Genomic DNA, 27,194 nt, shown 5'->3' on the forward strand with positions numbered 1-27,194 from the left:
CCTCTCATATTTAGATGGTCCACACTCTTTCTTACATTCTTTCTCGCGTTGCATTCACCCACTATGATTTATGTCTCAATATTATCTCATCCCTGTATTATTCACCCGGGGACTAAATCTTTTTATTTCCCTGGGGCAATAACTGCAATGTCAGTGTGTGAATGCAATAGTGCATTCAGATGGACCAATACTTGAAGTCTGTCTGCTGTGGATCATCTTTAACTTCATTATATTATCAAATCAGAAAGTGCGATAGAACAGAAGGTTGCACCCTCTGCTGATGGGGTTCAGTGTTACAGTACAGCCTCACCTTGGATTTTGGGCCTTTGCGGGCCTTCTGGGAGACCTGTTCTGGGTCGGCCTCGCGGCCCCCTCTTAGTAGGACATGCCCGGAACACCTCACCAGGTAGGCGTCCAGGAGACATCCTAATCAGATGCCCGAAGCACCTCATCTGGCTTCTCTCGATAAGGAGGGAAGCAAGTCGATTCTAAGCCCCTCCTGGATGCTTTCGGGATCTTGTTCTTTGAGTTTCGACATTTCCCATAGTAGTAGTAGTTCAACTCATCATGAGTTTTGGTTTGCGCTGTCGTTTTTTCTGTCTGTTCCTCTTGAATGTTTTGGTCCATTTTTCTTTACTCCACACAGTTGTTTCCATGAAGATGTTCTGTGGAACATCCCAGGCACTGTTTTGCATACTTCAAACCTGCAGCAATGTTTTTGTCATTGTTGCTGTTTTTTTTCTTCCCAGCAGCAGGCTCCTTTATGATGTCCTTGAAAGACATCCATTTTTGTTTGTTTTTTGACTTATTGTATATTGTTGACATTATTTCCTAAAAGTCTTAAGGTCTCTATAATTATTCTTCACTGCATTAAGCCTTCTGCACTCTACTATACCAGACATTTTTACTGGCCAGCCACATCATAGCTAATGTAGTGTCTGTGCTGACCTTCTTTTTTCCTTCTTAGCTTGGATTAACCAGCACCAATTGTTTTGGCTTTTAGATGTGTTGCATTCCAGCTACAGACAAGTGAAGTAGTCTCAATGCTAGGAAATCCAAGAGCTTTTTCGTTCAAGGCTTAGCAAGACATTTAATGCTACTTCAGAACAGAATTCAAAGAGAAGTTACTTTCCGTTATTTATAGCAACCAACACTTCGATTCTGTTCACATCGACTGGACACTGATTAGCTCTTAGAGAATTCTTTAGCCTGGAGTTGAATATTTCATAGACTTTTTCTTACAGCTGTATACCTGTAGAGAGATTATACTGAGACAGCACCCAAATAGAAAAAAACCTCTTGTAGCATAGTCTGAACTGTGGTTTGATCACAGTACCATTTTATTGCAAGGGCGATGCATTTAAAACTGGTGCCATGGTGCCATATCGCATATATTAATGTATAAATACCTCATGTCATCAAGTGTAAAGTGGCAAATCATCCAATGTCCTTAATATGGACCAAAAAATATAGTCATATACAAATAACAATATTTTAGCTTTTTGTTAATCTACCTCTGTCAATGAAGAAGATAGTAAGACTCAAAATGAAATGCTCTTCCGTGAGAATAAATTGAACCTATGTGTCCACATGTTGTGACATTTTTGTTAAATGTACGTGCTTTGGCCCAATAAAAGTTGAGAACCACTGTGTCATACTGCCACAAACTTAAAAGGTTGACTGCAGGAGAATTCATGTTTATCGAACTAGTCGGGTGAAAGAAAATCAGAAATCGTTACCACCCACAGTAGCAAACATGTTTAACTGGGCTAAGGAGATCAATATAGCTGCCAAAATTTTCACAAATGAATGATAAGAGTCAATCACGTACAGTATATAATTTTGTCTCCATGCATTAAACTCGGAGAAGCTAATAAAATGAATAATGAAGGAGCCCCAGTGGATCAGTGTGTTTGAACGATTAAACGCTCTTCTAGCTGCTACTTTCTTGCTGCAGTGAGGTCATGCATATGCATGATAGCGCTGCACATGCTTCTGTATGTGCAGAAACAAGAACAGTATATGCAGCAAAAAAAAAACATCTGGAATATTGCCTGCTCGTGTATGACATTTTCTTATCCTTAACTGCCATAGGCCATGTCATAGCGACACTATATTCCTCTGTTTATTGCAAACTGTGCTTAAGTTCAGTCACATAACATTTAGAAAATATGCATAGAATAAAACAGAATCACGGATGTCTTCCTTATGTTGCACATGCTACATATTTAATTGGCGGATCCTAGTAGAGCAACATGGGATGCAATTAAACAGCATAAGAGATTCAAATCTTGTCGAGTCTTTAAATATAAATAAATTGCTGTGGAAAAACACGAAGCCTGAGGTGTGTAGACAGATGGTAGGCATGAAATAAGACATGCATAAAGATTCTAAATGTGTGGTTAATCATCAATGTTATTTTTTTTAGATTTGCCCCAGATGAAATTTATCGGTGTTGGTTCTTCCCTGGAATTGAAATGATTAATAGAAATGATAATCCTATTAGGATAATGAGTTTTATGTCGTTCTAGGAATGGTAAAGGCTCTCTACAGTCTTTTTGATGTTTTGTTTCTAAATATATGAACTATGTTCGAATGTCCGAGGTGGGTACGACCTTCACCTGTGGAGTTTATAGCCCTCATTGTAATCTGTCTTTCACCCGTACTCAGGTTGGAGACATAGTGTTCACTACAATCCAGCACAGGACTGAATAATTACAATTTAATCAGATTGGCAGTATTATTGGAAATTGATGTTCTCTTGATTTTTTTCCTAAAGATAAATCAAGTGATAGAAACAGTGTTTACTTTTGTTTTTTGGTATTGTTAGCATGTCATTTTGCAAGAATTCTACGTATACTTAAATAAAATGATTGATTGTAAAAGCACCATATTTTCATCCTCCATAAAAAACATTTATTACAATTGAATATGCGTGAGTTACATCTCATAACCCCATGGCCTTTAATGTCTAACATCAGTATGGGTTTTGTAAGATGTATAGAAAAAGGCTGAGTCCTTAAGTCATCCCTTATGATCATTGTAAAGGAGACATGAGCAAAAAGCTGTCTACAAAACTAGAAAATGTCACGAGGAGCGTCCATTTAAATCTGACACTTTCATCCACGACACATTTGACTCACTATTCATAGGACACAATGTTGCAGTGGGCCATATTCTGCTGCAACAGCTTCTGAATTCAAATGTCCCTCGGAGTTTTCATCCGGAAAGTCACCTGACACTCCCTGCAGTGTGTCTCCATGTTTGTGTATATGTGAGAGTAAGAGAGAGAGATAGCAAGAGAGATGACAGTGGTGCTATCTTCCTTAGGGAGTTGTATTGAGGTTTTTACCTCTTTCTGACACATTGGAGGAGGTGAGAATCACAGCGACTTAGGGCGATGAATTGTGTAAAGAGATGAGCGCGGTAACAAAAGCAGTGTGTGGCAGCAGGGGGTGGCTGCATGCAGCATAAGGGAGGGGGTAAATGATGTGGACAGATAGTCAGTCGCATTGTATAATATTTAGCTGCATTGTGCCATTTTATCTCTCTCCACACTTTCACAACGCCCATGTAATTACATTGGTTGTATATTTTAAAATAGTGTTTAACACAGTACTGTCTTCATCATCGATTCATTTGGTTTATTAAGAGCTTTGAAAGTAGCATTGCATTCTGCTGTTAAAAAAACCCCAAAATAATAGACAGTGACTCATGAAATCGCTAAGAAAAAAAATGCCCATGGATCAAAGTTTACATTTTTCATGCTGATGTCAAGATGCTCTGCTAGTTCTGACCCGCTAAAGCAGCTCACGTTTAAGATTTAGTAAGTGACTCATAGCAGTAGCGCAGTGTAGGTTGTCGGCTCCTCGGGCGAGGCATGGATTATTTGCTCTTTCCAACTGGTAGACCTTCAGAATACCCCATATAAATCCTTTTGGGCAGCTAAAGTGCTTGCTTGTGCAATTTGTCCTAAGTTTTTTCTCCCAATGTACATCGCATTCTTTTTTTCTATTGGGTACACTTTGTTGGCAGGACATTGGATGAACGATCTGGGATTTGAGTCTGACCACTGGCTGTTCTGTTTTAGGTTTTATTTACCCCCATGCCTGTGTGGCCTTTCTCAAAGTGTTTGGGGTTCCTCTGTCATTCCAAAATCTTAGGTTTTAGTTTCATTCATGCCTGTCCAGTATCCAAAATCATGTGAATTGTATGAATGATATATATATCCTTTGCGACAGATGGTGACCATTTCAGGGCGTACCAGTGAGCTCGAAAATATCTACAGTTGGTGTAGGCTATGGCTAAAGAAAACTTTGCAGACTCAGAAATGTTATTGATTGTATCGGATCACTGGTTAAGGTCATTATTGTCCCTGGTGCCAATATTAAAACAATACAAAAACTCTACACAGGACTGTAGCTACCATCCAGACATCTTTTAAAAATCTCATAGGCCACCTTTGACATTTGTTGGTGCACTTCCGCACGACCAAACATCAAGTTTCGGTACAGTGGCCTGAAGTGTAAAAATCCAAATACTGGGCTGTTGAAGTCTTTGCAGGATCTGTGATGGAGTAGACCATGAGAAAAATCCCCTCTTGGGCAATGATTTGTTGTCATTGCCCATTGCGTATGGATATTAGTCCCTCAAAAACCCTTCACAACTCGTGAATGTGATTGGTTGGAAAGTTTCTCTTTCATCAGCATATCATCCCGTGTCTCATGTGTTTCTTTGTCAAGTACAAGTATTTCAGGCTTCTTTCTTCTCATCTTTTCCCTTACCTCTACACATGTCATATTTGATCACACAGCTCACTGCTTTACCTTTTGGCTGCTCTGCTGCGGCCACTGAGAACTCAACGGACCTCCACTCAACCCATAAAAATCCCCTAGACACCAATAAAATGGCTGAGGGTTTCCCTGATGACCCCTTCCCTTTTTTGCACATTGTTTGACAAAGCTTGTCTATGTAGTCATGCGCCACTAACACTTGTAGCTCTGTTGTCTTTCGCCTTCTATTATCTCATTCCGACATAATGTACTCCACACAAGGTTTTGCATTGTAATTCTGTTAAACACAAGCTCACTTTGTTTGAGCACTTGGTATCATTACAGCGTTTGTTTAGGACCGCAGGAGCTTAGCGTATGAAGATAAACAGCTGCGATGTTCTGGCTGCCTCACTTAAGGATGCATGGTTAATTTCACACATTCAGTTGGCAGAGGGAAATGAAATTCCACAGTACTAAGTAGCCAGGATGCATAACCAAAACATAATTTTGGCACAGAATTAACACAGTTCAAGTCTTGAATGCTTAAAGGAAAGTTCACCTCAAATAATGTTTTTCAAAGAAAGTAATGTGCATGATAATGAAAGATGTTAGTTTTTGCAGAACATGCAGTATTATTCTGTAAGTCACGATTAGCATATGACCTGCTTTAATTTTGGTATAATGTGCTTTTTCAATTGATGAGATATACTACTTTGAAAGTCAAGCCTTCAATTGCACAGATTTGAGTCCACTAGCGTTGCAATGTAACATCATTGCCTTATTATTCAAGTACCTGCCCACTCATCTCAGGAGAGCTAAGTGACCGAGTGAGTGAGTGAGCGAGTGACAAATTGCTCATGTGTCATGTAAAAAAACCCTTTGCATTACCTGTCAAACTCGGACTAGTTGAAAAAGAAATGACTTTCTTTTCATTATGGAGAAATTACTAAGCATTTAAGAACCAAAATTGGTCAGTTTTTCCAAGTACAAGTACATTTTATGGTGGGTGACTTGCAAATATGAATTTGCATACACTTCTGAAGTGTATTGAATTGTGAATTGTTATTTGTTGCTCCAGTTGTTTGGAGCCACGACTGATGTGGAAAAAAAATGAAAAGGACATAGTTGACATAAAGAAAGATGTATTATTTGGTGAGGGTCGCAATTACTGGGTTTTTCGCGTGTATGTGGATGTGAGACAGTAACAACCACCTCTGTGTGTCTGAATCGGTTGATGCCCCTTTATTTCCCACCTCCTCATCCTTCCATCTCCCCAGACCAGAGTTGAGCTTTATAACAAAGTTCCATTCCCTAGTGCTTGTGCAATAATGAGCCCTCCTCTATGCAGGGATATAGATAGAAAGACACATGTGGCTTACAGAAATAATGAAAGCTCCAAACTGTGGTCCCTGGTGACTCCACCACTCAAATGCCTACGTCTCTCCTGAATGGAAGTCAGAAATGGACATGAAAACATAACTTACTGTGGCTGTGTGATCACATAATTACTGAATTTTGTCTTTAGCTACCCATTTTGCTTTAATATCACCTGTTCAACGCAGGCATAAATTATTCACTAAACCTCAGTGTGACATTGCAAGATCACCGGTTTGCATTTATTATAAATGGCGTTATTAGGAAGGAAATGTAGGCTAGCATATACTGTAATATATAATGTCATACCATTCCCTCCCCACCATCTTTACCTTTTCTTGTTTGCTAGATATCGTCAGCATGGGAATGATAAATTCACGAGGGCGTGTAGGGTAATGATAGCATACCATTCTATTCATTTTGAAATGAGATGCTACACAAAAGATAAAAAACTCAAGCCATGAGAATCAAATGCATCCTGCAACATGTGGCCAAGTAGGCAAAAACAGCCTGTTCATAATTTGTGATGTAGCTCAGATGTGCTAAGGAAGAATGGAACTCATTGACAGTGACATTGCTTTTTTTCCCCCCAAATCCCAACCGCGCATTAGATTCACTTTAAAAAAAGATTTACGTACACAGATAGTGGAGCACTTGATGGCAGCTGAGCTCTGCTACAGCTTGATTCATTATTGATTGCATCCTATTCTTAGACTTGTGCTGCAACATTGGTCGAGCTTTATGTCTAAATAGGTAACCTACAGGTGACAAGTCTAAAAGATGATGGATTTCGCCAATTTTCTTTACTACGGAGAGTGGGAACGTTTTTTTGGGGTGATTGTTTCTTTAAATTGATTATATGCGACCCATTTATGAAGAAACTGATACTATTACAACTACCTTATTAGTTGCAAAAGCAATTATGGGCATATTTATGTCTGAATTTCAGCATTTAACATCATTGTTGTTTTCTTGAGCTTGCGGGTGATTTGCGGGTTCAACTATATCATTTTCTTTCTTATATTTTCATTTTAATAGCATTACTGTTACTTGTTTCAAACTGGAGCCTTTAAACACTACACAAGATGCATGATAAAATTTAAATGTGCAAATCTGATTTACAAAAAAAAATACAAATGTGTGGCAGTTTTGTTGAGTAAAGAAATTATTTTTTAGTCCCACTCAACAGGTGGCTGAACACATTGATTTGGGAATTGCTTACAAATTATTTATTCAGACAGTGATATGCACATTTACAAGATCTCCCCCATCTTATCCAGTTCTTTACAGTTCGCATGTCATTTGGGGCCTTCTGCTTAATTAGTGCCATAGTGGATGCAGAATAAGTGACAGCAGACATAATAATTTAACAATCTCCTGCAGCTACCAATATATTTTCAATGTTAATCTCAAACTAAGTTAAAACTGTGTTCTTCCGTTTTAACACTTGCTATTGGGCTTTAACAGAGTTTAAAGCATCATGGGCAATTTGCAGTATCGGTTTACAGGCCAACAGATTGATTATATCCCAGTGGTTTCAGAGTTTATGATGGGTTGTGAGGGCATCATGGGTAAGTTGGGTTGGGAGGACTTGAAGAATAGGGAGGCAGATCCCAGGGGCAAAGGGGCACCAAGGCTCAGGTAGTGATGGTATTTGTTTCAGTGCTGTTTGCTATCCCAGTGTCCCTCAAGTCCCTTTTGAAATTCAGTTATTCCGCTTAAAGGTCCCCAGGTCAAGAGATAGTGCATGATTGTTGCTGTCAGGATAAAAGAGAAGGTAGTCACCTTTTTATTTATCGTTTTCATGAAAGACATTTCGTCAAAACAACACGCATTTACTGTTTGTTATTGTTATTCCATCTACGCTATCACCTAATATTGCCTGTGTCTTGTTCCAATTGTAACTCTAACATAAACATAACAACCCCATTTTTGCATGAATAAAAGAAACCGAAAGCTAGAGTCCTTATAAACATCTTATCCTAATGGCCCATTGTCAAGCTGTCCATCTCTGTCATGGAGAACTATTTATTTATTGTCCAATTTGAACTGCACCAGTTAGGGCATAGCAGCAAATGTGAAATGGATTTTATTTCATTTATCGTCTGCCATGGATTTTGTAATTTAGTGCATACATTGTCACTTTCACATCAATATGTGACGTGATTTTGTCATAATGGCTAAACCAACAACAACAGACCGGCATTTCTGCATACTCCAGAATGAATTAAGATGTGAAGCAATCGAACTGAAGTATCTCATTAAATGATTATAGATATTTGCCTTGTCAGCCCATTGAATCTGCATACATTAAAAGCTTGGATCTCTGTAGCCTCATTTTAGCCACTGTCTCCTTGATGTTTATTCAACCGAGGCCATTTTTCTCCCCGTCATCCAAAATCCCAGTGGCAGCTTTTTCCTCAATGATTTAATGCGGACAACTCTCCAATAGTTCCCCTCGAAAGCTGAATTCATGGTCCAAGGGCTCTATCATGTAGGGAGTTTGGTGGATAAAATATGTCACACTAATTGATTTTTATGTGAATAAGAGAAAGTTCCTGTTTAGATTCTGCTTAATTTGTGATTGTTCAGAGTCTTGAGCCTTTATAAATGCAAATACGTGAGCCTACTGTTCTTTAAAAAAAGAATGGGGAGTTGGGGGAACACTTTCAGAGCCTTTGGGTTTTGTGAGATGATACACTATCCTTGTTAAAATACTTGAAGAAAATGCGCACAAATCTGAGACACAATATTGTTGTTTAACCACATGGTAAATTGTTACTGGGGGCACCAAATATGATGGGAAAACATTCCCCTCCCTATAACATATCTGTCAAAGGCTCCAATAATGTCAGCAAACAGTATGTGTCCCAGTCAATGGCAATTTGCATGTTGTAATGTATTCTTCGGGCTGATGTAGCATTGTTACTTTTCTCGGCAAACCGGTAGGGTTGATCGGTAAATAATAATTTCTTTTCTGCACATTGCACTTATTATTAATAATAATGAATACATATTTTTGTTGCAATACAAGCGTTTGACTTTCTTTCCATCCGATGGTTTCAAATATTTTGATTAAGCATGCAAGAAAACAGAACTGCTGTGATTCTGAATGTGAATCTTATCACAAATATTTTTAATATAATGTGTTGGATATCGTGGGCAGAATGGTGACGTGAGTGGTTAGCGTGTCCGTCGCCTTCACAGCTCTCGGGTCCTGGGTTCAAATCCAGGTCATGTCCATCTGTGAGGAGTTTGCATCTTCTCCCCGGGCTTGCGTGGGTTTCCTCTGGGTACTCTGGTTTCCTCCCACATTCCAAAAAAACATGCATGGAAGGCTGATTGGATACTCTAAATTACCCCTAGGTGTGAGTGTGCATGGTTGTCCGTCTCCTTGTGCCCTGCGATCGGCTGGCCACCGATTCAGGGTGTCCCCCGTCCCTGGCCCGGAGTCAGCCTACTCCAGCACCCCCCACAATCCTAATGAGAATAAAAGCAGGTTCAGAAAATGAGATGAGATGTGTTGGATATCTTTCTCCATCCAATTCATTATCTTTTTCATTCCATTAATGCCCTGTCATCAGATGCTGTCATTCCTGCACAATATAACATGTCAGACAAATGAAATGACTGGTCTTTCTTCAAGGGTAGGGAAAAAAGCGGGTCTGTGCATTTGTTTTTGTGTGTATTGCTGTCAAAACTGTTGAAGTTTACAAGATACACTTCATGCGACAAATTCCAGGCAGGTCTGCACAGCATCAAAGCTGTTGTCGCCGTACCTCATCATCATCAACATCATCCCACTCTCATTTTGCATTGTCAAGAAACCTGTTATTGTGTTACTTAGACCACAGGCAGATTTAATTATCCTTTGATTATACAGAGCTCATGAATTAAAACAGCAGATAAAAAACCTGTCGCATATTCAACCAGTTATTTCACCATCCTGTCAGACTCGATTTAGCAGCTTTGGTTTGAAATTAGTCATGTGTCAAATTGGCAATGACATGAAAATGAATTTGAACATATTCACTAATGCCACTGAAACAGTCTGTTGATGCTGTAGCCACGGTTACAACTCATGAAAAATGTTTAGACTTTTTGAGTATTGCATTTGTAAGTAGTATATGTACCTCTGTGTGTACTGTACTGTCAAATGTAATTATTTTCCGGTCATTATGGTCCAGACCAACAATACCTTGAATTTAGTTGTTCTTAGTACTAGTTATTGTTCATTGTTTTAAAACACAATGTTCATTTACATTTTCCCTGCAATGTTACTGTGCTGAAATGCTCTTTACTGGTTGTTAGAATATTAAAAACATGGTTAAATGTTAGCACTGAATTACATGGCAATACCTGATAATACAATGTAAAAACAGAAGCTAAGTCAAGTGTAGACTCACAAGATTTTTGATGTTACCGCTAATTCAAACAGTTCCTTCTGAAACTATCAATTTGTTTGTTAAGATTAGTTCGGATTGTATCAAACCACCAAGTGTAATATTCTCCCTCAACAAGTCTTTAAAAATAGCCCACATATAAGCAATTACATATCTGTTTGCCTTTTCAAATTCAAAACATTGTGTTTGCTTTTATTTTTTAGTCATATGCTTGGCGGTGTGCGAATGTCGTCAAATTTGTGAGAGACATGCTCAGTGTGTGAGTTGAGAACCCTGTGGAGCACTAATTAAAGACTCCCTCAAAGAGACATCGAAATAGGAAAATATTTTAAAATGAGTTCCCGTCAGACCCATTGTATTGATTTGAATTCTATCTTCCAATATATAGAGGGTGTCGAGCTGCCTATTATATCTGGAATGTAGTTTAACAGGAAAGGAGCCTAATAGCAAAAGTGTTGCCTTCCAAACTAATTTGGGGATTCTTGTTAGCAAAAATAAATCTCATTTCGCAGAGCAGCAAGCCCTCGACATGCCACTTCCACAATAAATGCTTTGTTGGTGGAGAGAAAACTATGTATACAGTAGATAGGCAGATAGATAGAGTGTGGTTAGCATGTCCCCCTCACAGTTCTAAGATCGAGCGTTAAATCGCAGATTCAGACCTTCCGTGTGGCCTTTGCATGTTCTCCCCGGTATTTTAATTTCTCTCCACATTCCAAAAAAACATGGAGGGTAGGCTGGTTGAACACTCTAAATTGCATCTAGGTATGAGTTTGAGCGTGAATGGTTGTACATCTCCTTGTGCCCTGCGATTGGCTGGCCACCAATTCAGGGTTTCCCCTGGCCGGCCTGCTGCCCGTAGTTAGCTGGGATAGTCTCTAGACTAGAGCCCCCTGCTTCCTTTGTGAAGATAAGCGGTACAGGAAACAGGAAATGAATGAAGGTAGATAGATAAGGATGTTTTGGACACATTGTAATGTCTGTTCAATGATGCATCAAGATGCTAATGCGAAATTGTGTGTGTTAAAGCTGTGGACAATTAGTGGAAAAACAAAGTGTTGTGAAAGAAGGCTCCTGTTATAAGAACCCACTTTTGAGTTTGTGTTTGTTTTCACCTGTCCAGCCTAATTTGTGAAGTCCTCCTCATGCTTCAAGTTCGGCTTATTGCAAAAGTGCTGTTTTTTTAGATGTGTGCTGTGCCATCAAGATACTTTGAGACAAAATGGCCTTTGTGAGTCTGTAGGTTTCAAACAAGCACTGTCTTTTGAAATTTAATACAAATTTATGCACTTTTGAACCACTGTATGGGTGGATCATTAAAAACCTTCAACAATTAAGATCACATACTGCAAAACCACTTGGCACCCTCTCATTTTCCAAGCACAAAAAGAGCAGCCTTTAAATGATATAGGAAGTGTATTGTAGGCCAATTGTGAGAGTATTATTCTTAAGAAGAGAATAATTGATCAGCATGTCATGAATTTGTAATGCAAAGTTTGAAATGGTACTTGGGACTGGCAATGCTTGTAGGATATTTCAAGGATGTCAAACTCAGTTCGGGGTGCATGTTACCCACCCGTAAGATTTAGTTCAAATATAAATTGAATCTATCTTGGTGCAGTCAATTATTTTTTAGTTTTTAATTATTTGTATTTAGAAAAAATAATTTGCATTGCACTGGGCTTTAAAATTAAATTCCAACATGGGAATTATTTTGCAAATGCAAACCATTTTAAATCTATTATAACATGATTATATACATGAACACAACAACCCCCTCCCCATAAAAAAATAAAAGAAAAATAACTGCATTCAAAATGGTTGCAATACTAACTAAAATGAATAACAATTCATCATCTGGCTGGTCAAGTTTTAACTCCCTATATAGCAGCTATTCTCAATTTCTCTCTTTTCTTGCAAAACACCGCTGCAATAATGAGAGGCCATACAATTGAAGACTTTAGTTTTTCTTTTTTTTCTTTACTCCTTAAGATAAACGTTAGATGAAATAAGAAATAAAACCCGCTAAAAGGAGGTTGTGAAAAGGACAAACGGGGGCGTCCATTAGGAAAATAGTGGGAAAAGTGCATCAAAGTGGAGATATAAATAACCTAAAGGGGATGATCCAGAGTGTGACAGGAAGACGTAGACACGAGTGGGATGCCACTAATAAAAAATGCTGAGGGATCATCAAAGTATTTGATTGAAATTTCTCGTCTACTGCTATAAAGGAGAGGAAACATCATACAAAGAAAGAAAGCCGCACATTTACACTTTGCTGTGACTCACTGGTCTGCCTCTCGGTGATAACGGATTTGGTCGCCAGGCGCCCTGCTGTCAAACCGCCACACCATAATAAGTCTGTAGGTTACGCTGTTGTTGCCATGGTGACTCCCTTGGTGATATGCAAAGAATAGAACCTTCATTCTTTAATTAGAGGAGAATGCACGATTAGACCAAGGATGGGCCAAAACATGAGCATTTTGCACATACGTGCACATAGAAAACTTGTGGATGATTCTTCAAAAGTTTGGTCTTCCGATTTTATTAGTGTACCTATAAAAATATTTTAGAACTGCTAAGGTCAGACCACAAAAGCTTTATATATATATATATATATATATATATATATATATATATATATATATGAGTTCTTTCATGAATTTTAATAAGGTACTGAACATGTTCTACATTCGGAAGGTTAATGACGTCCTGAGGGACCAATGTATATGGTTCCCCTATTATCTGTGTGTGGTTTTTGGGAAGTTTTATGCATTCTTGGTTAAGTGCTTATTACATGGAATGTTTTGAATTTTGTTCCCGTGTTTGGGCTTTAGCTGCAGGTCTTTCTGGCTGGTGAGCACAAAATATAGTATGTGTTCTGAATAACAAATAACATATGTATTCTTTTAAGGTAAGTCTTACATTCCTGTAAGATGTATTCATCTTAGTCAGCTAATGGAAATGCAGAAATCATACAAATAGATGTACAGTACTCTGTGGGTTAGACTTTTTTATGCCTATTATAGCTCATCACCTTAAGTGCGTCTCTTTGCAATTATGTTCCTCTCAGGCCACTCAACTCCCTCGCGAGAGATTAACAAGCAAAAGCTTTTCTGAGTTGAGGAAAGGCATTTTCTTCAATTCCCATCCAACTCCCAGTCTGAAGACATTAGAACGAATGTGCTGTTCATCTATTATTATGGAAAATACAGTAGGCTAGGGTATTTTCACTAGTAAATGAAAACGTTTGCAGTGATTACATATTGAGCGACATATTTATTAGTGCTGAATTCTTCACAGTTTGAGCAACAGCTTGCTGGCCGAACCATCCGTCTGCATGACTGAGCAATCTTCCTCGCTGTCCCACAGTGGCTCACTTTTTCACATTTCAACACTCACAACTCCCTGAGTGCTAATGGGCTGCTAATCTGCAACACGATTTAGGATTCACTCCCCTCCTTATTTTCCATCCACTTCTTCGATTTTCTGACCTTGCATTTCCTTAACAGGCTTGCAAGATTGCAGCATTGAGTTAGCCCTATTTTTATATCCTTTTTCATTACTGACACTGCAGTACTGGAGATGTTTTCTTATTTTCCTTATTATCTACAATAGAGTATCATGATTAGTGCATGATATAATTTGATTAACAAAGTTTTTAAAATGATAACTGTTGGAGTAATCCTTATTATAAATGTGTTTGCAATGCTTATTTAGGAATATAAAGCCTTATAATATACATGCTTACTATATTAATCAATATATTTGCTTATTAGGAATAGTAATGCTCATCCTAAATGTGTAACTATATATATATATATATATATATATATATATATATATATATATATATATATATATATATTGTTGATCGCTTTTATGTTAGAGTTAGAATTAATGTGTTTTCAACGAAGACAAACGCTTACTCCAAGGTCACTCTCCAGGACAGCTAGAGACTTAACAATTCACTGAGTCCTTGCTCCGAGGACTGATTACTGGAAGATACGCCTCAACCCTTTCCCCAGATACAAGTTCCAGGATCTACAAGGACTCTTAAACTACTTTGTTTACCTTATAATGAAAATATTATGCAATTCCTCACGCCATTGTTTGGGTGCCTTGTTCAACTTTTATGCTCACTTCGGCAATTCTCGCACTGTTGTTTTTCTAGATTACATAAACATGTTTTTCGAGTGTCGCGATTAAATACAATGATTCAGTTACTGCAATTCAGAATGCCTTGTGGACTGAGACGACGTCACAAGGCAACTCCTTGCAAGTTGTAAGCAGATATGTTGAAAGATGTTTTTCCTTTTTTAATTAAATATTACTAATAATGATTTAAAAGGTTTGAATCATTATTCCAACAATAACAGAGTGGATGGAGGAGAGTGACGGGTGACTTGATACCAATGTTGGGATTAGTTACTCTGAAAACTAATATTACACAATATTCTCAGAAATTGTAATGCCTTACATTAATTTATTACTGGCTCAAGAAAGTAATTGGTTACATCACTTTTTGTTTAGTTTTTTATCTCTAAGTTTCCAAGATCAATCAATCATTTTATATATTTTAAATGCGGTCAACCATTTTATACATTTTAACTGCGGTCAACCTAACCTTCCGCTATTTACTTTATTACGTTATTACGTCTGCAAGGATTGAAAAAAAATGCTGCATGCCCATTTTGAAGAATATGCACATATAGTAGTACTTGTTTCTAACTGCAGGGAGTAAAAAAGGTACCAGAGAAAAATACTTAGTTAATTAGATATACTTGAAATACCTTGGAAAACCGTGACCGGACGTTTGATCGCCGGACGTTTGGTCGCCTGGACCCAAACGTCCGCCGACCAAACGTCCGCCGACCAAACGTCCGGCGACCACACGTCCGGCGACCAAACGTCCGATTACCAAACAAGGTAAAACAACATGGTCTACGCATCAATCAAAGCCAACAATGGTCCTGAGCAGTTTCACTGAGCGGACGTGTGAGTGTATTAGAGTTTGTATGTACATGAGTTGTCCCCTTAGGAAGGGATGTCAGTCAGGGTCTTAACAAGTTCTCCAACAAAACACAATAAAAGTACGGGAAATTTGGAGCTTTTCTTTAGCCTAATAATTAATAGGGCATTAAGTATGACAAAATAATAATTCGCAGTTTGTATTTAGGGAATGTGAGCAACAATTTTAAATGGTAATTATCAATAACCTTCCGGGTGACCAAACGTCCGGCGACCAAACGTCCGGCGACCAAACGTCCAAGTACCTTGTAAAATACGAGAGCATCATGAACTTTCTAATTTCCCACACATTACAATTTTAATGATTCAGTGAATATTTGTCAGGTTCTGCTATCAGCTTTCTAGGCTTGCATACTATGCATACACTGTATATGAGAAAAACGTGGGAGTCAGGTCTTGCATTTTTCCGTGATGCACCACTTTCTCACTCTGAACGTTTCTTTGTTATTTTTTTAAACTACCCACATTGTCCATTTTACTGCAGATGGCAAGGTCTACGCAATGGGAGGCATGGGGGCGGACATCAAACCCCAGGCCCTGGTGAGAGTATATGAGCCAGAAAAAGACCAATGGCAGCCGTTGACCTCCATGCCTACACCGCGGTACGGAGCCACGCCCATCGTAAAAGGAAACAAAATCTACATTATGGGTAGGAAATTCTGTTTTGTTGATGAGTTGAAACTAAATTAAACATGCATGTGTTTATTATTTGAACCCACTCTTCAAATATCATTTAATTACGATCACACTTATTACTATTAATACTATTAATTACTATGGTTTCAATAATGGGAACAAGGCCAACAAGAAGACACTGCCCACCAACAATCACCTAGGAAACTAGACAGAAAAAGGGCAACAGCTTGTTTTTTTCTCTTCTCCGTCACAACCCACTGCTGTCGCCCATAAGTGAAAATGGAAACGCAGATCTAAGCTATATAGTGAGAGTTTCGCCTCAGGGATCAATCTACTATATATTCTCAATTCTTTGTTTGTGAGTTTTTGAGCACTGTTCTTCGAAGGATTTTCTCCATTAATCCCTATTTACATTTGTAGAATAGAAGGAGCAATTTAATCTCATGCATTGGTGTAAGTGGGTGTGGAGATTGATGGAACTGCGCTTATGTCAGCAATCACGCTTAAAATTGTCTACTGCCATGACAGACCTCTGAAGAGCTGAGCGAGCAGCCCCTGACACAGCGCAGCAATCTGAACGCTCTAGTGGAACAGCTTTGTCAGGATAGAATTTTTCAACCAAAACGATTTAGTGGAGTGGGAGAAAGATGATACAAAGGCCTTTTTTATTCACGTACAATATATCTCATCTCATCTCATTTTCTGAACCGCTTTATCCTCATTAGGGTCGCGGGGGTGCTGGAGCCTATCCCAGCTGACTCCGGGCCAGAGGCGGGGGCCACCCTGAATCGGTGGCCAGCCGATCGCAGGGCACGAGGAGATGGACAACCATGCACACTCACACCAAGGGGTAATTTAGAGGGTCCAATCAGCCTATCATGCATGTTTTTGGAATGTGGGAGGAAACCGGAGTACCTGGAGGAAACCCACGCAGGCCGGGCCTCCCCGTACAATATATAGTATCAAATCTGATGGGACTATTTCCAGTGCACTTGTAATTTTATGCTTTTACACCTTTGACTGTAATCCATCCGACTCACTTCAAAACTGTCTCATTATTTGAAATCTGTGTAGTATTTGGCACAGAAGATTAAGGACAGGAAATTCAATACCTTTGCATTTAAGGGAATAAATGATCAAATCTCCTTTCAAAAGTGCAGAGATGTGAGATAATCTATTCATAAAAGAACATAGTTTGCTTTGCTGTCTGTTTGTGTTGTCAAAAACAATCCCAAATACCTTTAGCCAATTTTTTTTCACATTTTCTCCCTCTTTGTAGGACTTCAGACATTGGCAACTATACCGGTACTTGCCTTTTCTGTATTATTGCTGTTTTTGCAATAATGAGTTTGGTTTTTGATGAACTAAATATGATTTTAGTAATAAATAATAAATATACAAATGATAAAATAAAAGCAATAAATACAACCTGTTGTCAGGCTGATACAAATGTTACCTCCATCAACCAGAATAAGATTGACAAATCACCCCCCAAAAAGTAAACACACCATTCTATTTAGATTAGATTAGATAACTTTATTCATCCCATACTCGGAAAATTCAATGAATAGGTTATAAATAAGTAAGGAAATAAATAATAAATAAAATAAATAAATACATAAATTGATCCTAAATCTTGACTCATCTCATTGCCCAGCAGGCTTTTGAACCATGTGTTTACGTATTGAAGGGAGCTAAATGTATTCATTCCTTGAGATTCCCAGGTGGTCGTCAAGGAAAGATGCCGGTGACGGCGCTGGAGGCATTCGACTTGGAAACCAAGAGTTGGACACGCTACCCCTGCATTCCCAGCCGGAGGGCTTTTTCCTGCTGCGCAGCTAATGAGCGGAGCCTCTTCAGCCTGGGGGGCCTCCAGCAACCGGGCCCGCACAACTTCTACTCCAGACCTCACTTTGTCAGCACCATGGAGGAGTACGATCTGGATCAAGGTAAATAGAGCACCTGCTCCTTCTTGTTAGAAAGAAGTAGAACAGATTTGCTTTCTGCTAGCTTTTCTTTGGTACCCCTGCAGGATAATACCTCTTTTTCCATTGTGTCATATCTCCCTCTGTAATTTTGACTTGTAATGATCACTTTGACTTCTTAACGCAAGAATTAAGCCACGCTAGCAGAGGTTTATCGTTCTTTACGAAGAGGCGATTTACTGCTGAAGACTGAATTAAAATCCAGGACCATTTCGCTGTGGTGACCTCTGAGGGGATAAGCCCAAATGTCAGTCACAGTTAGAAAACAGCCACATGATTTTTCTGCTCCTAATGACAAGCTGGTCAAACTACCTTAAAACTGTAGTGAAATTCAAATAATGGATCATTTGCAGTCATCAACAAAAGTTATTTAAAATTAGAGCGAGACAAATGAGTATTAGAGGGAATTTGTCTTTGCTTTTTAATGTAAGCTTTTTCTTCAATAATGATCATAGAATAGACAAACAAATGTGTGTGTAAAACTGGAAAGTCTTCAGCTTTGCTGCTTAGTGCAGTATGATTTGACAGCAATGAGAAATGAAAGGATTCAGTGTGAGAGTAGCACTGAATGATTGGTTTATTGGCACACTTAGCCAATCCAGGCTTACATATTATCTATAAATTGTCTATGCTCAGTGACTTTCTATGACTGAAAATTAGTCCTCTTGAACATTTTAGAAATGCAAATCAAAAATATCATCACCGAATTGTCGGCTTGACTTTTTCACATTTATATCAGTGTGAAGTAAAATGAAAAAAAGTCATGTCAAAAAAATGTACACACATAATATTGATCAGCTCAGCTTTATTGCTCATCATTTTCTATTCGTTTAGCCTCAGTGGGGCTATGACTATGCAAGCCAGCATTATGATTTCCATGGATTGGTCCCTAATCAGTCACTGAGGGACAGATATGAACAACTGCCGCACAAACTTTATTACCAATGCACAATTTAGAGTACTGAGTTCACTTGCTTACTTTTTTAAAAATGTCTGGAGCAAAGATATGATACATAACATCATAGCATAGCCCATTATACCTGGTCTCCCAATGCACTAAAAACAGAATAATTCAGCCACAGAAAACAGGATCACTAAGTGCTTTAGTAGTTTAAAAGTATGTTATATTTGAAGTCCATGTTTTAGAACATGTTATTTGTATTTTAATCCTAAATCAAAGAGTCAGAATTTACTAGTCTCTTGAAAAAGGCTGTTTCATATTGCTTTGGTATTTGTAATTAGGGATTGTACTATTTGTTGTGGTTCCGCTTATAATTCTACTGTTGTGAAGGGCAGATTTCTTGATGTTGGAGTAATATTCTTTTTGATATTGATAACAGGCTTTATTGAGTTTTGTTGGCAAATATTTTTAAAAATGCTCAAAATGTTATTTATTCCTGATAGTGGTCTACTTTAGAAACATGAGTAAAATGTTACATGCTGCGTTTCCCAGGGTGTTTTGTTTTCCACCAAACTTTTTTTATGATTACAAAATTTTCAGTGACGCATTAATGCCAAAGGAATCGTGACCAGTTCGCATATTTACATAATAAGAATGTGATCTGCCCAATGCTCATAATCCTTTCCAAATGAAGGCGGATTATGCATTTTTGAGTCAGAGTGCATCAAAGATGATGATAAAAAAATAAGTCCTTTTCAACATTTTATTTTAAAACTTTACTTGAGCATTTATGTCCTTTAACCGCCCTTTTGTATTACAAGAGAACAGCAGAATTGCAAAGTGTCTTCAAAGGAGATTCTTAAGTGATTGAGTTCCTTTCAGGGCCTCTGCACCTGCATCACTTTAGTATCTATTTGAGTGCCTGATGATGAGGTCGTTGGATTAGAGATTAGAATATTTATATGTGCCACCTCGTGGTGTAGAGGTTCACTCGCCTGATTTTGGTGCGGGCAGGCGTGGGCTCGATTCCCGCTGGTGGCCGTATGATTGGCAATGTGGATAGTCGTTTGTCTCTCTGTGTGCCCTACGACTCGCGACCAGTCTAGGGTGTAGTCTGCCTTTCGACTGAAGACAGCTGGGTTAGGCTCCAGCAACGCCCGCAACCCTTTCGAGGATGGGCGGTATGGAGGATGAATGAATGAATGAAAGAATATGTATGTGTACGACAAGCATTGAGGGACAACAAAATGTTTACACATAATAATAATATGTATATGTAAGTATTACTAAAAATAATAAATAACAAAACTTCCCCCAATTCCATCCATAAAACACTTTAATTAAACAAAAAACTATGATGTGAGCACATGAGCACATGAACAGATGAGGAGAAATGTTTGTGAATCTATTTTCCATAACATATCATCAAATATCCAGAGCACCTGGAAAAATCTTCATTTGAAAACAATATAATTCTCTAGAGTTTATCGCATATTATTGACTGCACAAGACTTTAGGAAACTATGTTTTTAGAGGGTTTGAGATAAATGTCATCCTAATGGAAATGTATAAATATAATATTAATGGGGAAGTGTTTTCATATTATTACTAATTGCTGGGTTTGAAAGGTTGCGGCAAGGTTTCATCATCAGTATTGTGGACACTGGAGACTCTCACTCTCAAGCAGCCACTTTTTGAGAGAATCCTCTTAGTTGTAATGCACACTGCTGAATTTTGGAAATTGGAGCTTAGCAAGGCGCCTCCTTTTATTGTAGAATTATTGCATTATATCATACCGGAATACACATATTTCCAACTACACTTTGTGTTGAACTCTTAGTTAGTGTTTTGGGAATATTCATTTCCAACGTGTCAGCGTTATAGTAAAATGTGTTTACTCACATGCTATCACAACTTCATCTGCCTTATGGTGGTTGCTCTCATTGGCTTTATCAATTTGTTATTTAATTCTTTTTCAGGTTGGATGTGCGCAACTAAAAATGAAAATGGCCTTTCATATTAGTCTGACTGAAGGGCCTTCTCAGTTAATCTTTGGCAGTAATTTTATCTCAAAGCAGTAGGAATAAATACAAAACTCTCTGTTTACATGTATTGGTTGAGCCATATGAACAGGGTATAAGTTCAACGATGATATTCTTTTCAAGTCAGGCATAGGAAAAGATTATATATATACTACCGTATCCTCCAATTCTGTATACCACAGGTGAAGCAAGGCTTTTTGTTGGGCTAATGAAGCCTTGTGGTTTGCAAAGAAACAAATCATTATATTAATTCACCGTGTGACAAGCAAACCACATTGGTGTATTCTTTCAGTTTTGCAGCAAACGGAAGAAAAAACACACACAAAAAACATTGTCTGCTCCATTGTCTGTGAATGTGCTTTTCATCTCTTAAAAAAATGGCCATTTATGTATCTTGTTCCACCCTTACACAAGCGTTTCTTACCCCACGATGTTATACAATTTGAAATACAAGGCTCACAATAATGATTTTCTCACAATATGGCGATACAGGAATTATGAATAAATTGAAATCATTCTACAATATTCTACAGTACAAGTATTAAACCGAAAAACAAGCTCTTTTCATCATTCCGCTGGGAATTTCAATTAGTTTATCACTACCCTCCTGTTGCGAGCAACCTGTTAGTTCCTTTCCTTTTAAACAGTGACACCATTTTAAAATGATATGTATATTGATTCTTGGCGAGAGCATTTCAATAACCATTTGGGAAACCATTTCGATGTATTTTCGCATCCCCAGTCTTCGGTTGCCAAAATAAACGCTTTTTCTCAAGGAATCAATACAGCATCAGGATGTGAGATCAAAGTGTCAGCAAAATGTAAGGAACTTGTAACCCCTGATAACAGCGCCCAAAATGACAGCACTTTCCAAGAGAACAATGCTTTTTCATTACTCAACCAGGGATCGTCTGTTCATTAGAGCAGCTGCAGTTCAGAGGCAAACTAAAGGTCAAAAAAGGAGGTTTCGTAGCAAAAGGTCCCTACTTTGATGCCTCGGATTATGGGGGACGTGAGTCAGCGCTCACAATTAAAAGTGCTCTGCAATAAGGCAGCAAAAAATTAAATTGTAGGCCTTTAGATTAGCATTGGCCCGGGTATTCCAATAACAAATGAAATAGAAACGGGCAGAAGGAATTAAAAAATAAGATAATTTAAATTAAAAAGTACCTTACATTAAAATTAGTTTAAAAAAAAGAAAGACTTTCTAGGTTAGTACAGTGAGCATTATGTGCCGCAGTTGAAGCATGATGATGATAAAATCGGTTATGTACCTCTTCCGTTTCTTCTCGCTGAGCAGATTCATTTTAGCACAGTCTGAAATGTAATCAATGTTATTTGCATTTAAATGTTATCGCCAATGGAGTTCAGTGCAACCAGCAGGCTTTATACTAGATACTCGAGTCTTTATACTGGTAGAAACTTCTTTATTCATCTATTTTACTCGATAACAAACTAACATGTTTTTCATGTTATTACTAGTTTATTAGTATTATTATCGTTTTATGGGGTGGGTGGCTCAGTGGTAGAGTAGTTGTGGAACAATAACTAAAATGTTGTAGGCTTGATTCCCCCACTGGTAAAGTCAATTAGTGGAAAAACACTCAGACATCATGTCATTATGTGTATTTTTTTGGAACGTTCTTGATTGGCGTTGTGTTTTTCTAACTTAAAATAGCTGCATTCTCTCCCAAAATAAAAAAAAAATCTCTGTCACATCAATAAAAATGTAAGCCTTACCCGGAAATATTTAATTATCATTTTATTTTTTTACCGTTTGAAACTGTTCAAATAATAATCAGAAATCTAAACTGCTAAACTGTTTTGTTTTATTGACAAGAATAACATGGACACATGCACACAAACCATTTGATTGGTTCTGTATGGTTTGAATAAGTTGTCTTTTACCTGAGGTCTCCCACCTTCTGCTAATTAATAGGCTGCCACTAGAACCAATCCATTTACAGCTCGCAGATGTCTTTCAATTCCTTTTATTGGTTTAAAAAGCTTCCATTTGAATTTGAGTGGCCTTGCCGTTTTTTTACAGAGGATTGTAATCCATCTTATTGAGTTGATTTTCTCACCAAAACTTTTGTAAACAACTGTGCCTTTGTTGAAATCCTATCACTCCAGAACAAGAAGAGAATGATAAGTAAGGACAGGCTTTACATGGTGTTGCACAAACCTATGAATAGGGACTGATAGTGATGATGAGGAAGGATGTTTTTGTGCTTGTGTGTGCGCTTTTGCGTATCTATACTATGTCACCAGGGTGATGGCAGTTGACGTATTTCCTTTGAGAGGATGCTAGAAAAAGACATAAATGTGGAAATAGAAAAATATGAGATGACTGTGGAGTACCACAAGCGTTATAGCAGGGAATTTATAGTTTCCAATATTTCTTTAAATCAAATCCTATACAAAGGAAAGCAAAATGAGCATTACTCAAAAGGATTGAAAGTTTTGCTTGTCTCTGTATAATGATGATACATATATATGAAGATAGCCTGAAACCTCCAATTGTAATTTTTGACATCTTTAAAACTATGACAGATTATTACACATCTTGGAGTTTGACATGAAAACTTCAACACCATTCTTGAACATTGTTAACAAAGCAAAATAAACGTTCTCAAGATGCAATAATTTGTCAATGTCATACCCCCCTAAAATCACCCAGTCAGCACCTTTATTTGGCTTTCATAAACGGATCGCAAAGACAGAGAGCCCGGCGTCAAGCTGCAAATTACATTCAAATATTCCCATGTAAGTCTGTAAGACATACTAATCGTACTGTGCCTTTGTTGAATGCAAATAGAATCCTGACCTTGAATAATTGGCTCTTTTCCATAAGTGTCAAAGAGGGGCACAGAGGTATAAATCACCTGTTTTAATACATCACAATCAACAGACCCTATTTATTGAAAACAACAAGAGGACGCATACTGAATCTCGACTGTCAAATGTCACATGAAAGAAAATGTTTAACAACAAAGTCTCTGCAGGTACGTATGCCAAGACTTTAGCACAAGGGCAATATTTGATGGGGGTTTGGAATTGGTGCACTCCTAGAAGCCCAGTAGTATTCCTTGTACATCCAAGAAGAATTGAACAAAACTACTGCAATGCTCAAAGAGTCTAAAAGTGGCTTTAAGATGCCAAACCAACAACATTTTTGCAATATTGGGCTTTTTCCCCCCTATCTTTATTTCAAAGCTATCCAAGGAAAAGCAACATTTATCTGTACTGTTTTTAAATTCACTAGAAAATGACTGGTATCACCCTGTAATCATCAAATATGTTCCTGCTTATTATATCTTTCACACCCTCCCTCCCAAACCTAAAGAAATACAAGTATTTCTAAGTCAGAGAGATAGAAATTTAGGGGTACATACTGGAAGGGGTGGTAACGCCCCTTAGCTGCATGACATCAATTCTGTTTGCTCTCTGGATTGACACTTTGCGCTCTCCCTTGGATGTCTTGTTTTTGTAAACACATTTCAGTTTTTTCTCGAGTGTCCGTCCCCCTACTGTGGCAGCACAGCGGGATAGAAGTTGGCATGTCTGCCTCGCAGTGGGATTCAGATTTCTATAAGTAAATCTCGATGTCGAACGTCTTGATGTTTTGTCCTAAACTCCAAGAGTTGAATTTGTCCTAAGATGTGAAATGTTGTTGTTGGTCTGACGTTAATTGGAACATAGAATCCAATACATTTCTATTTTTATGTCATTTTATTAAAAACTTGGTTGCAGCAGCTAAGTATCTCTTTCTTCATTTAACAATAAATGGCAAATTAGCTTTACCGCTCAGCTACCACTTGCCCTGCAGTCCATGTAAAGGATGCAGTGCAATCATTCTTCATTTATAAATCACTCCTGCATAGCCTGTGCCCTATGACAAATGAACAATGAACCAGATGTCGACTGAAAGAGTAATGCAAGCCAATTAGAGCAATAACGGGTTCTGAGTTCTTTTTTTTCAGATTGTTGTTCTTTAGTAAGTAATAGTGGACTCCTGATTAAATTAATCAAAAACTAGCTGCGAGTGTTGGTTCAGCCATGTTTATTTCCCCCGAAGAGAAATAACAGAAGAAATTCTCCAAAGAATTATTTGAGAAAAGGCAATGTTTTGAATGAGATTTTCCACTGCAAAATCTTTAGTATTTGAAGACTGTTAACTAAAATAAATTTTAAAAAAGGAAATTTACATGACATGTATACTGGCATTTCCAAATGGTTATTGAGGGATTTTACCACATTAACCAACCAAAAATGAATGAAAATAGGTATATACTACGGTAAAAGCAAATAATGATGATTCTATCTGTTCACAAATTGACTGTAAAATCTTGGTCTGTCGACTTTAATTTGTGTATTTTTACGGAATAAATTGTCATTCATTGAACATCTGGGGCCAATAATATCGTTTGACATTGTGGTTCAGGATCACTGGGATGTACCCACAAACACAAACCAATATAAGGCTAACGTTGCAACTTTTGAGGGCATGAATTATAGTTTTTTTGCGGTAGGCCCATGTGTTTGAATGGGGACTAGCTGAGAGACTGAGCCATTACATCAAAAAGAATACCATTCATTTGTCATTCAACTTAATGTGTTTTCCAGTTCAGTTATGATATGGTCATGACAGGAGGGCAGATTAATGGCAAGTTGTTCTTGTGAGGCTACCCTCAAGACAAATGTGTTGGGTTGTAAATGCAAGACTGAGTGGAACCATTAGTTGACCGGTGAACTGCTGTTCATGCGCCCCACTGTTCTTGAACATGTCCCACAGCCCCGCTGGCTATGATTGAGCTGCTGCAATCGCTATGTCAAGGATCGTGTGCTGTCTTTAGACAAATGCTCTCCTCAATGTGGTGCAGACCTTGCATTCAGCCACTTTGGTTAAAATACAAAGTGGCTGCCATCCAGGAATACTTCAAACATTCACTTAGTATTCAGATTTGTGGATTGATCACTAGTTGATCGATAGCAGAGATATATTATTTATGCCCGCATTGCAGCAGATGCCTCAAACTGTACATGAAAAAGAATGTGTGCATCCGAGTTACGCTCTGTTTTGAAGCCGAAATATATTTTTTTAAATATATGTATTTACTTGTAAGTGTCCCTGCCTACTGCCCATATGTAGCTGGGGTAGGCTTCAGCACCCCCGCGACCCTTGTGAGGATAAGTGGTATGGAAAATCTCATCTCATTTTCTGAACCGCTTTATCCTTACTAGGGTCGCGCGGGGTGCTGGAATCTATCCCAGCTGACTTCAGGCCAGAGGCGGGGGACACCCTGAATTGGTGGCCAGCTAATCGCAGGGCACAAGGAGACAAACAACCATTCACGCTCACACTCATACCTAGGGGCAATTTGGAATGTCCAATCAGCCTACCATGCATGTCTTTGGAATGTGGGAGGAAACCGGAGTACCTGGCGAAAACCCACGCAGGCCCGGGGAGAACATGCAAACTCCACACAGGTGGACCGACCTGGATTTGAACCTGGGTCCCCCACTGTGAGGCTGACGCGCTAACCACTCCGCCACTGGTATGCAAAACAAATGAATAATTTAATTATACTATCATGAAACGGCTTTGGGATCCTTCTGAAAGAGCTGGATGAAGTGGCTAGAGAGTGGGAATTCTGGAATTCCCTGCTGAAGTTGCTGCGTCAGAAAACAAATGAATGAATGAATGAATGAAAGAGGAAGTAAACTGGATTCTCAGAACATCAGGTCACATTTCTAGAAGTGCAGCCCTCTGAGAAGACTTGTGGGGCTTTGACCAACTGCAATTTGCACATTGCTCAATCAGGTGTCTTTATCCCGCATTTCCACATTTTTCTTGTTGTGACGTTTGGAAAATCTCTGTATGTACACCTTTGCTGTGGTATCCGAGTATTTAGCTTCTGCTGATCGGTGTATCCTTCTGTTCCGATGACATATGTCTTTTTGAGTGAGCGTCTTATTGAGCCTGGTGAAGTCTGCAGAGTGCTGCTGTCTGGAATGGCAAAATAGGAGAAGCAGTAGGATTGATTCAG

At 38.4% G+C, this 27,194-nt stretch overlaps 1 protein-coding gene across 7 annotated transcripts in view; it reads left to right on the forward strand.

Moving 5' to 3' along the window:
- Positions 1 to 27,194, forward strand: part of klhdc8b (kelch domain containing 8B) — a 134,097-nt gene that overhangs the window by 19,233 nt on the left and 87,670 nt on the right. For all 7 annotated transcript variants that reach the window (XR_013300444.1, XR_013300445.1, XR_013300443.1 and 4 more), the window contains exons 4-5: positions 16,065 to 16,229; positions 17,941 to 18,165. Coding sequence is in view for 1 of the 7 variants with exons in the window: in XM_077601776.1 (XP_077457902.1) it covers positions 16,065 to 16,229; positions 17,941 to 18,165 (390 nt within the window). In the remaining 6 variants the exon portion in view is untranslated. The remainder of the gene's footprint in view (positions 1 to 16,064; positions 16,230 to 17,940; positions 18,166 to 27,194) is intronic.

This window comes from Stigmatopora argus, chromosome 1 (assembly GCF_051989625.1).
Source record: "Stigmatopora argus isolate UIUO_Sarg chromosome 1, RoL_Sarg_1.0, whole genome shotgun sequence".
NCBI classification, from domain to species: Eukaryota; Metazoa; Chordata; class Actinopteri; order Syngnathiformes; family Syngnathidae; genus Stigmatopora; species Stigmatopora argus.